At 42.6% G+C, this 18117-nt stretch overlaps 1 protein-coding gene across 3 annotated transcripts in view; it reads left to right on the plus strand.

The window, feature by feature from the left end:
- Nucleotides 1-18117, plus strand: part of NEURL1 (neuralized E3 ubiquitin protein ligase 1) — a 142714-nt gene that overhangs the window by 84130 nt on the left and 40467 nt on the right. For all 3 annotated transcript variants that reach the window (XM_088059694.1, XM_088059695.1, XM_014250126.2), the window contains exon 3: nucleotides 2273-2594. In XM_088059694.1, the coding sequence (XP_087915820.1) occupies nucleotides 2273-2594 (322 nt within the window). The remainder of the gene's footprint in view (nucleotides 1-2272; nucleotides 2595-18117) is intronic.

Below are 18117 nucleotides of genomic sequence, written 5' to 3' on the forward strand. Positions count from 1 at the left end.
AAAACTGTGTACCCTTTGTCCAGCTGTGTCTAATTCTTGGCAGGCTTTATACGTGATTTTAATTTGGATATTAGTTTGCCTGTGGTCAGACTGTATTGAGAACTGTTTATAGGTGCTGATTAATACATGGAACATGTGCAGCCTCAATTACCATATGAATATTTACTTCATGCTGCCTGTGATTGCTGTGAAGTATTGGCAAGAGACTGAATTGTACGAATGACAATGAGGCCATATTTATCTTAGACCCAAAAGCTTTTAGGGCTTGAAGTAAATTTGCTGCAAAAAATAACCCAGGCTTCTTCTTGGAGCGTGTGTATTGTGTTTCCCTGTTTTGTAGTGTGTGTACCCTGTTAACCCAACTTCTACTGGGGACATGCATATAAATAAAATAGCAAATGTGCTTCAGTGCTTTTTAGTGTCATGCCAGTGTCCACCCTGCAAGCAGGAGCTTCCCATGGTTCCTGGGACTGAGGTCAGTGCTCAAGTGTTTCATGTAAACAGTTTAGGTGCCTGGATGGACTGAGAAGGGAGGGATAAAGAGCAGCACCTTTTCCTTAACTGAAAAATTGTCCATTGATAACTTTTTTCTGAGCTCTGAGTTATTGTCGGTGATATTTTAATTATAAAATAGAAATCTCTAGGCTTTGAACAATGTCTTTGCTGTAAGATGATTGTGACCCCAAGGGCGCATGTTCCAGATTTGCCATGGAGAGGAATATGTAAAAGAAAAGCACAGTATTTACAAATTTGATGAACAGGGAATTCAGAAGTCCAAAGAAAACATCTTGTAGAATTCCTTAGTGAAAATTCTATTCTTCCGAGCTGGTACATGTGAGGCTGCTGCCAGGCTTTTGAGAACAAAGTCCTGCAGTCCTGGACAGTTCAGTCTCTGTCACTGCCATACATCCAAGCCATTAGTGCTTTGGCAGAGCATGAAATTACAGAAAGACAACAAGTTTTGTGTGACATCTGGTAGGTGGTACCTATCCATGTTTCTGCTCTTGTCCTGTGGCCAGCAGTGGAATTGCTTGAGGCTGCCGAGGCATTGATGGAAGACAACTATCTCAAGTGCTCTTGTGTTTGCTGTAGGTTCAAAGTGTGAACAGATAGCATGATTGTGTGTCAACTGGCATGCAGGAAGTGTCTTGGCCCCACATCAGGGTTAGATCCAATATTCTTAGGTCTTTCATGTCAAAGTCTGGATGCTGACAGGCAGAACCCCTTTGAGTGGAACAATTCCTAGGAGGTTCATACTGAAAGAATAGAATGAGAGGAAAAACTTCACCAAGGACATCATCTGAGGACCATACTAACTCTGGAAGACTCCTTGCTTCCATGGGAAAAAAAAAGAGACCTTATAACTGAGTAGTGTTTTCAGTGTGCTACATGTGTTTAGGACCTGCTGCCTGCTTCCCACAGATCCCCTACTGCCCAGGGTTCAGCTCTTGTGAGTAGAAACTGATGACTCCGGAGGTATTTGTGATCCTTTGTCCTGCTGTCTGTCATGTGCAGAAGGATGGGTATGACACATGACCATTCCAAAAACCATAGCACTGAGTAATTGCATACTGACAGGTCAAGTGTAGTTATGCACAACATACTTTGCAAAACACCATTCACAGCTGAAATAAGTAGGTTTTCCCAATCATAAGAGAACATCTATTGTTGCTTCAAAATTTTGTATTTAACAAAGTCAAATACTCTATATTGTGCTTTCCCACACACAAGTCCTCTGCTGCAAGGCTGTGATTTCAATATGTCACCCAATATGAGAAGTTAAACAAGGGAAAGACTGTCTTTTACTTGCCTGAGAAACCCAGAAAACTGTGTGGTGGTAACTGTGATTCTGGAGCTTTTCTCTCGGGTCATGAGAGACCCCAACACCTGAGCACAATGTGAGAAGAGCTCTGCTGAGATAAAAGGTCTTGTGGCCATTTTGGGCACATTTTGTGAGCGGGTTATTCTTAGGTCAAAAGGAATTACCCTAGAAATAGAAATGAATCATCGTGCAGCTGTAATTAAATTTCACCTATCCACATAGATTTAATTTGATTTATTTGGTTTTAAATATGGGCACTGTATCCTAAGTGTGCAGCAACATTGCTGTGTGCAGCTGAAAAAGCTATAGCAGTGTTTGGTGAGTAAAATGTTTCCTAAATTTGGTGGGGTTTTCTGCTCACTGGCCACCAGTGTTCAATGCGTAAAGCCTTTAGTGTGTAAGTTGATGTTCAAGTGTCCAGTGCTGTCATTGCTGCTGTTGTCTTTGCAGATCACTAAAAAGCAGTGTTGCTGGAGTGGGGCTCTTCGACTCGGTTTCACTTCCAAGGATCCATCGAGGATTAACCCTGACACTCTGCCAAAGTATGCGTGCCCTGACTTGGTTTCCCAAAGCGGGTTTTGGGCCAAGGCACTGCCAGAAGAGTTTGCAAACGAAGGAAACATCATAGCCTTCTGGGTGGACAAGAAGGGACGGGTTTTCTACCGCGTGAATGACTCTGCTGCAATGCTCTTCTTCAGCGGCGTGAGGACAGCAGAGCCCCTCTGGGCCTTGATTGATGTCTATGGGCTCACCCGTGGAGTGCAGCTCTTAGGTGAGTACCTGGGTCCAAGCCATCCCTGACAAAGGGCCAGCCTGACACTGCCTTGTCCCCTCTCTGTGCTGGGACAAGTACAGGGAAACAGCTGTCGTTCCTCCCCAGAGCATCTCAGGACCTCAGCCTGGATCAGTGGGTGTTTGAAACTTAGCATGTATATACAACATCAGTGGGAGGTGGGAAACAGCTGCTATGATATAGCACTAGAAGCCCTCTCTAAGTAAGTAGATTTCTGCTCAGAGGTGTAGCTCTATCAGAGAATAGCCTGGAGTGTGTTATATACCTTGTAAGACTTTATTTTTTATATCATCTTGTGCTTTCCCTGTGCCACAGTGGGGAAGTGCATTTTATGTGTTATGGTTACATCCTTCCTGGTTGGCACTATTATGATTTTCTGTCAGGTTTAATGGACAGGTTTGAAACATGGCCATCTTCCAAATTGTCTGAGAGAATCTGTGGCTGGTTTTTCCAGGATTTTGCTTTCACAGAGGAGTTTGATTTGTCCTCTGGAGCCTGACGGTTGAATATACAGTTGGGGTTGGAGGATGAGGAGTGCTGAGTGCCTGTGTCTTCGGCCATCCTCAGTGGAAATGGAGATAGTTTGGCATTCATGAGGACTCAGTCCCCGATGTGCAGGCTGTCAAGGTTTGGGCTATTTGAGCTTATACATCTGAGAGGAACTGAAAAGAATCTCAAAGGTCTGAAGGGCAGCAGCACTGCTGAGGAGCCAGGAATGTCAGCACACAGCCTTAGAGTATGCTTTGCATTGTCACTGGGAGGCAAATTGCAGCACTTCTCCATGTAACAGTAGTTTCATGGGCCTTTTTTCACCATGGAAAAGGTTAGATGGTACCTTCAAGAGCTGAAGTTCCTTCTGAAGATGAGATGATCTGAGGCTGAGAGAGATTCTGGCTTTTTCCTGCCATGCAGCCTGTTAATCTCTGTTAAAGTGTCAGCTTCATGCTGTGTATCAAAAACTTCAATTAAACTTCTTTCCGACAGCTCTGCCTCCTTTTAGCATTCTGTGCTGTATTAAAAAAAATATGGTGGCAGGCCTACCCACAGCAATCAGCACAGCAGGAAAGAGAGACATACATTCCGGAGATGAAGAAATGAGACTGACCTTGTTGCAAAAACTCCTGGCCCGGGATTGCACAAGGCAGAGGAATTGAAGAATTTCTCAGCAGCTTTTCTTTTTTTAGGTGCAGAAAGATTTATCTTTCGTTGTGAATCAACTTGAATCAGAGCCACTAGGCAACTGTTCATAGGCCAAGGTGGTGATATTTGAATTGGGATGGAGAATTTGGGCAAATGTCATGCCAAGGGTTCAGTTAGGAAGAGCTTACAAATGACTCAAAGTCCTACGGCTGTTCTTGTGAGATTTGGCTTCTCAGGACTACTCTGCCTGATTAATGAGTGCCCATAACTTTGGATTATGTGTTTCCTTTCAAAATGCTTGAGAAATCATTTCCTATCTGTCATCTGCCCCTGCATTGCCCTAGCATCTTCCACATCCCCTTTCACAAGGAAAATGTGACTTCTGCCAGCCACTGACTTACCTCTAGTCCAAGTGGCTCCTGACTCTTTACTGAGTATGAAGTCCCTGAATGAAGCAGGCAGCTTTTGAGTTTACACAGTTGCGTGGAGCTCAGAAATGTATTTATAGCTTGTTCCAGCAGCCTTCAGCAGGCTTTAAGCCTGAAACTGCTGAAATGGCTTCCACGCGAGTTCTCTCCATCTCCATTCACTATTAAACAGCACTAAAAGTCAGAGAAGGGAAATCATCAACTGTGTTGCACTGGATCCTATAGACATTCCCGTTACTCTGCTCTGCATGCCTGCTCTAGTGTAGCAGACCACACATGTAGCACAGGATAACTTGCCAAAAACTCCCGGGACTTGACAAATGAATTTCATAGCTTAGCTACAAACATATGGTCGAATTCAGCCTGGTATGGCATGCAGGGCATCTGATGGAGGCTGGGGATGCTGGAGTGGTATGTTGAACAGAAGAGCCTAGCATTTCAGATTCCAGTTCAGTGATTTATTGCCCCCTAACCCCAAATATGTTCCTTGTTCTTAAGTCTCACTGTTTTCTCAATGCTTGTAGGATTACAGGGTCAAACAGCACCTCTGCACAGTGTCCATTTGCTTTTATGTGTAAGAATCAGATCAAAAACTTTACAATTTCTGGCGTCTTTCTGTTTATTACATAATTACTCCCTCCTCACTCCCAGTAATGTAACTTCACTTCCAAACTGAGACTTGCCAAAGGAAGGACCTGCAGCAGTATGTCTCATGTCACTGCAAGATCCCAGCTCTGCAGGGAAATGGACAGTGTGCATTTTTGTTCCCAGAAGTAACAACATCCAAAACTGCACATTTTTATTTTGCTTATCTGCATTACACTGTCAAATCACTTCCAGCCCGAATAAGGAACTCAGTAAAACAGGGTAATGACTAAGGCTAGTGACAGTGTTCCTGTCTTACAGATCTAATAGAGAAAGACTTGAATGAAGGGGGGCCCAAAGCTTGTGAGAGTTAAATGACTTGCCAGAGCAAAAGGTGTCACCTGCCATCAGCCTTGTTACCCAGCTCAGTCCTGCCTCTCTCTCTATCTGCATCACAGGCTTTGCACAACATTCTGGCACCGCTAAAAACCAGCTGGTTTGTATCTTAATTTTTCATTTCCTTCTGCTTATGGCTTTACCCACAGCATCAGCCTTACTGACAATTACCCTTGTGTCAGTACTGCTGTCACTGCACAGGTGTATGTGGCTGTCACAGATGTTCCTGGGTCTGATTGTCCTTGCTGTGTGTTCAAAGGCAGAGCTGTTTAAGCAGCTTCTTTGCCAGCTGGATTTTGAAGTTAACCAGGTGAAAAAGACTTGCATGGCCCACTGCACCTCAGCCAAGGGGAGCTGGAACTGAGCTGGGACCATGTTTGCCTGTCACTGCTGGAGTGATTCAAAAGGAGGGACTGGTTCAAATCCACCTTGAGGTGGCTTCAGCGATGAGGTTCACAGTGCCTCTCACAGGTGAGAGGCTGCTCCTTGCTCTACTCTACCCACATGATGGAGATGGAAAGGCTTAAATTCACTCAGGAATCTGGTCTCCTCTGACCACAGGGTCTCAGCTGGTTTTCTGTCACAATAAGGGCCGACATAGAGATTCTGTGGCAATGGAGTGCATGCATGTTCTGTGTTTTAGGGCATGAGTTTCAGTGTAGGTGTAGGCTTACATGACCTGTAAACATGCCCTTATACAGTGACTCTCCTGCTGACATGCTCAACTTGCAGGCAGGATGGTTTACAGCTCTGCTTTCCTTTTTGGGCAGCTAGTTGTGCACAAGTGCACTTTTACATTCCAGGGTAATTTAAAGTAATATTTACTAAAAATGTGGCTTGTCCTTATGTTACCACTTCAACATACACACATGCTCATTCGCACTTTTAAAAAAGAGTCCGAGAAAAATGGAATATAAGCAATCTGCTGCCTTGCTGCTATAATGAAGCATCAAAAAAAGAGAAGGCCCAGCTGTTTAAATTCTGGAGTCTTCAGAGCCATGAAGGAAGAATGGCAGCTCTTGGGAACCAAGTGGTATCTCATACTAACCCGCTTCTTTGAAGCACTGGGCTTAAGCCTGGTACTTGCACTTTCCATGGATTCACTGCAGGACAGCAAGGTTGGTAACTTCCCTCAGTCACATGTGCAGTACAGCATGTTGACTGTTCTCAGCATTTTCCTTTACCTTTGGTGGGAGATTACAGATTTGCCTCTTCTATATGGTGCTTTTTTTGAAAATCACTATTTTTTTTTTTTTCCTTTTTAAAAATCACCTTTTTTCTTAGGCAGTGATACTGCAGCACAGCATTGCAGATGTAGGGAACAGCCCTATGAAGATCATCTAGTCCTAACAGCTAGTGTCTTTTCTTTCAAAGCACAATGCAGGTGCTCTAGAAGTGCAGAAGAATGGGGCTGCAAAACTGTTATGATTCCAGCATACCTCCCTACTCATCCTGAGTTTCCAGTGGGGTAATGTGAGTTATAGCCTGCTCATTTTCCTTGGTCCCATTCTTTGCTAGTATGATCAGCAATCACACCCCTTTACTGTTTATTACTCTTCACACTCTTCTCCCATTCATTAGTTTTTTCATTCATGCAGTATTTCAGAGTATTCTTGGTCTTTTACCAGCACAGGCTTTGAAAATCAAGGATAATTTTATTTAGATTGGCACACTGAAAGGCACCTGTTAAAAGCTAAGTCTCACTACATCTTGTAAATATAAAATATCTGGAAAAACTAGTAAGACCTTGCAAGATTGGAAAAATTTAAGTGCATGTGTATTGAATGTACATATTAGATTTACCTGAAGTAGAAGCATATATAGTATAAATATATATTTCATCATAAATATAAGTACATATCCTAGGAGAATTAAATGGAAGATCTGTATATTGTGTTAGATATTTGAGAAATCTCTTCTTTCACCAGATCCTCTTCCTGGCTTCTTATTGTTTTATGTTTGCAAAGTATCTAAGTCAAAATGTGAGCTGATCCTGGATGGAAATGTACCCATCTAATGCTTCAAGCTGGCGTCTCTTTGACAAGGAAGTTGCACATTTTGTATGTGCAAGAAAACAAATGTTTTTCTTTCTTCATGCCTGTCAGTTCTTACGTAGTTTGAATCTCTAGCTCCTGGCTGCCTTTAGAAGAAACATTAAAAAAGACTTAAATGAGGTAGATTTATGGGCAAATTTCAGGTGTTAATGGTATAAAACTGATGATAAATCTAATTTATTGCATGCATCTGCAGTTTTACTGTGTGGTTATTACTATTTTATTTTCCAAGTGCAAAGCTTATTTTCCATTGCCCACGGGAATCCATTTTGTTGCTATTCTGACATGTGCAAATAAGCAGACTGATGTGCCGAGAGTGCTTTGCACTAAACAAAATTGGATAATCAGATATGACTGCAGTGTATTTTTATAGGGTATTGTTGAAAGTGGAAGCTATAAACAATTAATCCTTTTTGTGGAAGTCTGTGACTATCGGATGGAAAAGCATAAGTGCTTAAACAGAGTCCTACTTAATGAAGGCAAGATACAAAAGACCTGCAAACAGTCAGTTGTCTTTGTTTTTCCCCATCTCCTAAGGAGAGAGAGAATTAAAATTGCTCATAAAGTTTTATTGTCTGTAGCTGTTGTCTCTATGGCAGCTGCAGGAAGCTCTCTAACACAGCTGAAAATGTGAAAACAGTTTAATAAATAACTCATCTCTTGCCATGTTAATTAATCCCTGCTTTGCCTTAGCACCTCTGGAGGGAAATGTTTTTCCAGATGCAGTAGGCACCCAAAAGTTTGCCCTTGGACCCAGGCAGCTCCTTGTGCTTAAGGGTTTGTGTGTCCTCCAGGTCTGCCTGTCTAGTCTGTGATGAGGAGGCTGCTGCACACAGCACTTCCAAGCAATCCAGAGCTCCTCTTGGCTGTGTGAATGCAGTGGGGGATTTTTTCTTCTCTTTGTGTTTGACTGCCAGCAGTGGAGATTTTGTGCCCATGAGCTGGGGAAGGCAGAGTCCACCTGCCCTCGCGGTTCGCACGGGGGGTTTGGGCTGAGCAGCAAATGGCAAACACCAAATAAGTCAGAACAGGCTGATTCTAAGTGAAATGAAGTCTCTGAGGGGACAGCATTTCAGGCTTCACTGGGTCTGGAGGAGGTGTTGAATTACAAAATTGTACAGAGGTTACCATTATTTCCTCAGCTTTGCACCTCGGATAACCTGTTGATTTCACCTGCAGCACCTTTGCCTTAGCAGGAACTCTTGGAGGGGAAGGCATTGCCACGGGTGCACAGAAGGGACAAAATCTGACACATAATGTGCTATAGGGCACTTTATATCCATAAAATGTCATCAGCATCAGGACAGCCTGCAAGGGTACCTGGGTAGGAATAAACTTGAAGGGGAATAGTCGGGCTTTTATTGCCCACACTGAGAAAAAAAGAGACTCCTACAGGACAGAATGACCAGTGAAAAAAAAAATTCTGTGCTATAAAGTTTCTTTAGTTCTGGTAAGCTGTAGTATTTTTCTTAACACAGGCAAGAAGGGCCACTTTACCCATAAAAACCCTAGGAAATATGAAAACTCTGACAGTTGTCAGTGGTGTTTATGTTATGGGTATATTGTAGTTCAGATGATGACACTGTAAAGATAGGCCCCTATGTTAAAAAAAAACAAACGTGGAGTCTTCACATTAAATATCTGTTGTGATGATTGATTTGGCCGTTGCTCTAAGGAGGTAAATGCTGCTGGTTTACATTAAGAAGTTTATCTTGCCTTTACTTTGTATTGGAAGTGTGCAAAGTATATTCTGGAAACAGTGGTTCCAATTAAAAAGCTTTTGACTTTCTTTTACTTCTACTAAAGGTATTAACTACTTGAACAATTGTATGTATACTGAATTTATTACACAGGTATAGTTAGTTACAGGCATTTCTAGCATGGACAGGGCCTTAGAGAATAATAATCCACTAGTGGAAAAATGTATTCTTTTGAGAGACATTTCAAAGAATTCCTTAAATTAGCAAAGATTTTAGCTTTCTGATTTAAATCATTAGGATATCTATACTGCTTTTTTTTTTTAATGCACTCTATTAACTGATACTTAATGCCACATATAATTGCATTTTACTTAGTTTGTCTAATATAGTTCCTTTTTTAAAATCTGTAAGTAATAGGTGCCTTAAAAAAAAAAAGGGAAAGAGAATATGCTGGGAGAGGAAATTAATCTTGGCAAATATCTTAATACCTTTCTCAATTCAGCCAAATAGTTTAAACTGTTCAAACCTTAGGCTGTAATGCTGAAAGCTAATTCCTCTTCATTCATAAAGCTATAGCTTGACAGAAAGAGTGCATTTGGAGTTGGGGGTAAGTTTTGGATGTGAATTGAGTGATCTGATAAAAGTATAACAACTTATTGTGCTAATATTGCAATTTCAGCTATTGCAGCTGTTCCAGCTGTGGAGGCCCTTTCCCCTAAGCGTGTATGACAAATGACAGCTAAATACTGCTGGTAGGATAAAACCAAACACTGTCTCTGTGCAGTGTATCTCTGCTGGCCTGAGACAGCATTTTGTCATTTCAATGTCTAATTGGCCTCACAGCTGCTGAATATGCAATTTACTGTACAGAGGATGTGAATTTGTTATCCCTGTAGGTGTCTGAGTTATTTAAAAAAGTTTGACATCTTTAATAAAATAAAATTGGGTTTTCCATCCATATCAGCAACAGAGCTAAAAGTGAGGTTGCTCTGTAGTCCAGTCTCCTTCTGGTTGGTTTTGTTTTAGTTTTTTTCCCTCAAACTGCATAAGCAGAATTGTTGTTGTTGAGCTCAGTATAGAAGCCCTTACCTATAGCCCAACTTTGCTCTCAGTTTTGCCAGCCTAAACTTGTAGCTACCTCTGGAGTCACTGTGAGTTTACACTGTGAGCAGAGTCTAGCCCTGGGTTTTTGCTCACTCATCCCTTTTTTTTTGGCCGAACACTGAGCAGTGGAAGCTCCTCCAGACCTTGTCTGGTTTATCCTGAAGAAAACAAAACATTTTGACTATGCTGATTTTTGAAGCTGTTCTGTTTCAAGCCAGAGCTTCTTCACAGAATCATAGAATGGTTTGGGTTTGAAGGGACCTTAAAGATCACTTAATTCCAATCCCACTGGCATGGGCAGGGATGCTGTTCACTAGATCATTTTTAGTCATGCTGAGCTACTATTTCTTTTCTAAAGGTTTTCTACTTGTGTAGAAAATCCACTTCCACTTCCAGTCCCAGTGCAGATGTTACATCAGCTCTGCTTGTGAATACAGCTGATCCTGCAAGGTGCTGTGCTCAGTGAGAGCCTGGACTCCTCTTTCCTACTCAGACATTTAGGAAAATCTCAGTCTTGCATTCTTCTATGATGCTCTCTTAATTGCATTTTCATAAATATGTTCTGACAATAATTTTTACATGTTTCCCCTCTGTTGTGGTTTTTGGTGATACCAAAATATCATACCTTGAACAGACATACACTAGGTAACTGCCTCCTCCTGTTTTCTTGGAAATTTTTGCAGGGTAGTGTTGGCAGAACTTTGTGAAATTTATACAAAGCATTCCATTTCTATTGGCTAGAACATAATGTCCAGTTACAAGTTTTGATTCTCAGACATTAGCATCATTTTGATGTTAAAGGCCTTTACAATTTTTTTTATTCTTTAAATTCCATTCCATCTGCTCATATTAGATTTAGAAATTAAAGTTACTTGGGATTGGAAAATTTTTGGTTTGTAGCTAAGGATAAAAAGATTGATGAAACAGATTGCTATCCACTGACTATACGTTTAAGAAGATGAAAATCTCTTGTGATGCATCTGGCTACCAGTGTGACTGTTCACAGACGATTAATTCTCTTCAGGAAAAAAAAAAAGAGTTTAATTGCTCTATCTTTTTAAGAGGATAAAGACCACTCCAGGGAAAAAGCCTTTCAAATCCAATAATCCTATTCTCATGCTGGTGCTATGCCAATAAATACTGCACCACTTGCAAGGAAAGATCTGAAGCTTCTAAAATCTTTAATGCAGAGTGTTCCCTCTTTGCCTGGCCAAGGCCAGAGGACCCCAGTGCCTCTGAACCCCATAGACGTTCACTTGAACCAGGAAACTGGTGACAATTTGTTAAATATGTTTCTGAAGGCATTTTCATTTCCTCCTCGTTCTTCAGTGGTGTTTCCCTGGTTGATTCTGTTGCTCTCTCTGGTGTTTGTGGGCAGCAGCCATCCGTCTCCTGAGCCCTTCCCAGACATCAGCAATCCGCTCTGTTATCCCAGCAGGGCTTGTGTGAAAGCATCTTTCTGACAAAAACACTGGGCCTTTTGGTTTCTCCCCCTGTTTGTAGCCCTGTCTGTTCTAGATAGATCTGATTCAATGTGTCCATACACTGAAATGTGTATGCTCATGTCAGAGGTGAGCCTTCACACTGCCTGCCTTTGTCAAAATGCATTTTTATTTCTTTATTCCTGCCATGGTAGAGTCTTACGATCTTGTCTATAACACCCCTTGGCTAGGTGGATGGAAATTGGCCTCACAATGTAGATCAAAGCTAGAGATAGTTGGAAAGAAAACTGAACTAATGAGAGTTTCACTGTGGAGCTGCAGGGACCCACAATTTCAACTCAGCATAATGGTGCACTCAAGAGAAATACATAAATAATTTGCTTTTGAGCCATGATCACTATTATGACTATTTTAATGATAATTTCTAGTGCTTCAGTTTTGGATGTGATACCTAAAAGATCAGTGCTCCACAAAATCAGACAAGATATGAAAAGTCAAAGTGACAATCTGATGGTGAGGCAGAGGGTGCTCTATGTTGGCAAGCTAAAGGATGAAAGCTGGTGGAGGGAAAATTCAATAGGAACTACTCAAGTAGTACTGTATTTTTAAAGGTGTGCAGTTTCCAGCTGGGCATTTGGAACCCATTCTCAGGTGCTCAGAAAAGAGGACTGCATTGGCTGCAGGGCCCAAATTCAACAGGATGGTAAATTCCCTACCCACCTCCATGTATATGTAGTTATGTGGTATGCCAGAAATCAGGTATACACTTGAATAAATATGTTATTTCACATTCCTAAAGATAGCCATGTGCTTAAGTGCTTTGCTGGATCCTTTTCTTTGCCATCTGCTTGTTACTGGGTTCTGTGCAGGGCTTGCTAGGTCAAAACCTGTGGTCTGTGGTTAATTAGTAATCAGTGGTTATGCAGGGATTAGCCTCTGTGCTTAATGGTTTTTCTGGGCAGCAAAGACTCTTTTAGGAGGAGGAGGAGGAAGAGAGAGAACATGAGTAGGAGGGGCTGAATGCACAGTTGAAATTGGAGGGGAAGTGGAAAAGTTGCCTTCAGGCAGTGCTTGATTTTCTTGGAAAACAGGTCTGATTTCTGTGCAGGAAGGTTTAAGAAAGGGTCCAGATGCCTGAGGTTGGGAAGCAGGAAAATGCAAGCATGGAAACAGGGTGAACTGCTGTCTGAAAGATAGGTTTGGCAAAGAGAGATCAGGTTATATTGATGGGGAAGGCAAGGACAACCCAGTGGCCAAGATACCATCCTTTTCTTGCCTGGTTTCTTCACTGACACCAGTGGCTCATTTTGTCTTTGTGCTGGCAATTCATTAGCCATGGGCTTTGGTTTCCTTTTTTCCCCCTCACCTTTATCTGGACAGCACAGGGTGTTAGGTGTGTTTGAATTATTTTATATGTGTCACCATGAATGTCTGGCATGTTCCCTGAAGATAAGTGAGCTCTTTTATCAGGACAAACCCATACTACTGACAGTCTCTCTATCACAGGGATCATGAAGATACAGGAGAAAACAACACTGGACAAAGAATCTGAGTCAGATTTGTTTCTTACATCCTGAATTAGATTGATGGCTCTTAGTTCTGCTCTTGATAATACCTGTTCCTCTTCATGCAATGGTTCTTCCACCATATAATTAATTTATTATAGAAATCTTTTTGCTAATAACAAGTATTGACAGAACTAAGTATCGAAGAGTTTATTTGGATGAAGGTGAGAAGTCTGAATGAAGAGAGATGAGAGATATTACTTTGTGCTTTGCAGTGGGATTTCATTCTCCTCCATCTGTGTCTGTGGGATTTCATTCTCCTCCATCTGTGTCTGTGGAATTTGCTGCCAGATGAACTCCTGTCTATTGAGTTGAGAGTCTAATCTTCCACTTAGCAGCATCTCTAGGTTGCTTGGCTGAGGAAAAAAACACAAGCAACAATCTCAAAAATACGTACTGAGTGCTGTTATTTTTCCAGCAGAGGGTTTCATTTCAATGGGCAACCTAGAAAATTAATTCAAATTAATAGCAAATGTGACTTCAAAAAGAACCAGCTATGCTAACCTGAATAGTTGCTATGGGCAAGCATTTAGAATTGAAATAGCCTGATTCTGGTTTAGCTAGATTCAGAGCGAGATCTGATTTACTTTAGGAGTTTTGCTGACAACCACAAAAGTGAGAAAAAAAATAATCTTAACCCCTCTCTGAGACAGACATGGGGTGAATGGTGGCCACTGGAGAAGGCCAGGCAGCCACCTCTTATATCTTTAGCTGAAGTGTGAAAATCAGCAGTGACTGCAAGGAGATTCTTAGACTGTCCTGGGGTAGACTTAAAGATAACTTTGCCATCTCTCCTGGAGATGTATCACTGCTGGTTATTCTGTCACAAGCATTGTCTGGGACGTTTTTGCAGCCAACAGTGCCAGATGTTTGCAACTGCTGTCCCCTCCTCAGGATGTTCTGTTGGCAGCTCTTTGCCAAGCTATTATTTTATGGTATATTTCTTTTTTATCTTCCCTCAGTGTCAGTCTATACAGAACAATAATCATGTTTTCTTCTTTACCACAGCTTCCATATCCTCCTATCATTCTAAAAATGCTTCTGTGATGTTAAATCTTTTCCAGTTATATGATGAGAATTAATTCATTCTGACACAGCCATGAAAATCTGATTCAATTCCTTTTTTTGGTATCTCAGTCACAGTCCTTGATCACAAATCAGCATGAGTCAGAATTTCCCAGGTTATTATTTCCTCAGAAAGGCTGATTGCAACCCTGTGTCCATATTTAATATCCTTTTTCTGACTGAGGTGGAGCAGAGCAGTGGAAGCTGCAGTAATTTTGTGTGCAGACCTGTCTATTGTTCTGGCATTTGATGCCACAGGTGGGAAAGGTGACACCAGAGGATATCCCACAGCAGTTCTAATGATGCAGTTTCCCATCATTAGGGAGTTGAGTCCACGCTGGCTCTGCAGCATAAAGACTACAGAACCCATGAGGATTTATTACTCTAGAAACTAAGAAATCTTGGTTCACAGGTGAGGATGTGTTCACAGGCTTTATCAGCATATGCCAGGACATGAGAATTAGGTAATGAGTTTTTTAAACTATCCTATCTAAGCACTACTGTGTTTAGATCTTCTGCCAAAGCAGACTGCCCTGAGATGTTTCACATAGATGGGTTTGGAATCCTTTTGGAGTGGACTATTTAAATTAGTTGCTTATCTGAAGTTACTAAAAGTACATCAGAATGAAAAATAAGTGCAAAATACTCTCTTTGGGACCCTTAAAATTAATTTATTATCTCCAATACATCTTTTTCTCTCAGTGTGATGTATAGAGGCCAGGACTGCTTGGACTGCCTATTGAAGGGGTGGATTTTTGGTGGCATGCTGTCAGTCTGTTTTGTTGGTCTGGGCTGTGGCCAGGAGGGGTTTGGAGGCACGAGGAGGCTTCCCCTTCCTTTATCCTCTGGCAGGAGGAAATCCTGCTTCCACTTGCCTTTGTACCTCTCCTTGTTCTGAAGGCTGTGCTGTCAGTGAGCAGGAGCTGCAGGGCTGCAGGAAGGAGCAGGCAAGACCCCTGAGCTGGCCCTGTGGGGTTTGTCACTGCACAGATTCAATGTCCAGCTTGAGAGCTAAGGAAGCGTTTCCATAGGTTCTATTGATGGCTGCAGTTTCCTTTTGTGTTTCTCTTGGGCTGTTCAAATAGGGCACTGGTAACTTTAATACCCACTTGGAGTTTTTGTTTGCTTGTTTGTTTCCTTTCAAGCTCTGTGGATATTTTTTTTTTTAACATGAAAAGAGAAAAACAATGCCCAGAGAGAGATAGGTCCACTATTTTTATGAGGGAAGACTATTTATCAGGATTTAATTGTGCAGAAAAAGCAACCAAGCACTGCCTGTAGGAGAAAGCCTTTACACACTGGTGTGAGTACATCAGATCAATAACTAGTGCTTAGCAGGAAGGGACAAAAAGCCATCCTTAGTTTTAGTGGTAAAAGATTCAGATCCTTATTCTGGCTCAGATTATTCATTTTCTTGAGACATATCTCACAAGTGCCTTAATTTTGCAGGATGGAGATACTGCTTTTCTCCCTGATGGGGACTGTGGGTTTCAACTCCCCTTCAGGTTTTGGATTCCTCACAAGCTAAAGTGGGCAAGCCAAGCTGCAGGTCTGACAGAAGTGCCTCACCTTGGTTTGACTCACGTGCCTTGTGAGTGTGTTTCTGGCAGAGACCCAAGGTATCGTTTTATGGTTTGATTTTATATTGTATGTTGCACATGCCAAAGGCTGAGCTGAGCTGCTGCTGCCCTGCTGGACACAGCAGTTGTTGAAGCTTAGGTAAATGAATTCAGTTTCCCCTAAAGTTTCCAAACAAGTCTAGGCTTTATTGGTGAGGAGAATTAGGATAAGATGCTGGCATGCTGAGCAGAATGGGTGGCCTTTGTGAGGCTCATCCATTTTTAATCAATCATGTAATTTCCCTTAAGTGGCAATGTGAGGTTGCTTTTGTTTTAGGTCCAATTGCATCTTCATGCTGGGAGCAGAGATGAGACCCTCTTGTCTGCATTACTGTGAATTATCCATCTGGGAAATGAGGATGCTGTAGGTTGGAGGTACCTGGGAGCTTGCTCGTGACAAAAATACAATCAGATGATGAATAAGGCAAGAAATTAATTCCTCCTTCCCTTTCTGCTTTCCCCATAAGAGATGGGTTTGTTTTTGCTGGAGCTTTGCCTGTGTAAAGGCTGCAGTGTGGAGCCAGTGTTTGTTGTCACACTTAACCTTTGGCATGTCAGAAAGCAGCTTATGGTGGAGACCAAAAGCATTCTCTGATGGTGGCAGCTGAGCATGGAGGGGACCTGGGGGAGCCAACCAGCCCAGCCTGAAAACACTGGAAAACAGACTTCTTACAAATGAGACAACTGTAGGACACTGATTTAGTACAACCTAATAGTTGAGCTTCAAATGCCTTATAACGGAGAACAAATCAGCATATTCCTAAAACATATTCTAAAAACAGAGTGATGGCATAGTAAACATAACCCTATTGAACTCCAGAAAGCATAAATCACTTATATATCAGAAGAATTATAAAAAAATACTTATGATTCACTGCTGAACTCTGTTTTACATTCTGAAAAATGCTATATCTTGCTTTCATAAAGGCATTTCCCTTAATCAAAGTTGTTGTAATTAGAGGGAGTGGTAATGAGCCAGAAGGCAGATTAGTGATGTCGCCTTTTGAGGATCTCTACAGATGCCATTTCCATAGCATGAAGAGCAGTGCTTGGTGCTGGCAGAGAAGCTTCCGTGGATTGGTGCTCCAGAAATTGGAAATGTTGTGTTTTGTAATACACCCCCACTCCCCTAAACCTACTGTGTTGTTGAATTCCATCCATTTAAAACAGGGCCTATGTTTAACAATAATTTAAATCATTATCCTGCCTGTCAGCTCGGAGTTAAGGGGCTATGCGACTGCGATTCTCTGTTTAGAAACTGCCTGGAATAATAACTTTCAGATGTCTCAAATATGCACCACTTATCTATAACATCTAAATACAAATGTCTCCCTGCCGAGCAAGCCCAACACTGTTTACCTATCGTGTCCAAACCATTCCAGAAGGTTTGCTTGGCGTGGAGCGGAAGGCGCTGTATCCGCAGCTCCGACAGCACTGTCAGTGTAATGTTTTCCAACTCCCCCTCACCCTTAGGTGATTGCAAAGAAAGAAATAGCCTAAGGCTGGGAGTGACAAGTGAAAAATGCGTGTGCATCGCCCTTCCCCCGCCACACTGCAAGGGTAAAAGTGCACTGGGAGCAGCCCGGTGCTGCCGCAGACGGGATGATGCTCACGCCCTTGGGTCCGTGCCAGCTGCTGGGAGATGATCCAAATGCTGAATCCCGCGTGCCCCGGGCGCGCTGGGGCCGGGCAGAGCCGAGGCGCTGTCGCCAGCTTGGGGGCCCCGGGCTCTTCCTCCGCATGTGGACCTCGGTGGGTCCTGTCAGGTCTCATTGAACATCAGGCCACGCAGTCGGCTTTGTGCCCTGTGCTCCCCCGAGCCACGGCGTGCCAGGCCGTGCTGGCTGTGGGCGCTCAGCGTGTCCCTCAGAGAGCTGTGGGATGATGGGCTGGGGTGTGGGGCTGCCCCAGCAGCTCTTGAGCAGGGAAAACTGGAAAATCCTTCCTTGCTTCACTATATCTGACCTGTGGCTTAATATCGGGGAGCCCTTGGGGCTTTTTAGGGCTCTCTCAAAGGTGTGGAGTGTCTTATGCCTCCCACCTGGAAAGAGGGGAGCTCCATCCCCATAGCTGGCATTAGGTACCAAAGGCTTCTCCACAGGGCTCTACAACCTAATGGGATATACTACATGGCTTCCAAATTTTCTGGTATATCCTGAAGAGCCCCACATAGTGCTTGGGCTTTGTTTCCCTTGGGCAGGCAGAGCACCCTTAGCTGGTGTGCACTGTCCTGATGCAGTGAACGAAGGTTAAATAAGGAGAAATGAGAAGCTTTTAATGCATCTTTGCATTGTCTTTGGTCCCTAGGTGAAGACTGAGTTGCAGCTCTTGTTCACGTATCAGGTCTTTGATGCTGACATTCTTTCTGGGGCTCGTGTCCCTTTGCTCTCAGTTAACTCCTACA

The sequence above is a fragment of the Pseudopodoces humilis genome, chromosome 9, assembly GCF_049639895.1.
Source record: "Pseudopodoces humilis isolate 2021_Gansu_Grassland_sample_001 chromosome 9, ASM4963989v1, whole genome shotgun sequence".
Classification (NCBI taxonomy): domain Eukaryota; kingdom Metazoa; phylum Chordata; class Aves; order Passeriformes; family Paridae; genus Pseudopodoces; species Pseudopodoces humilis.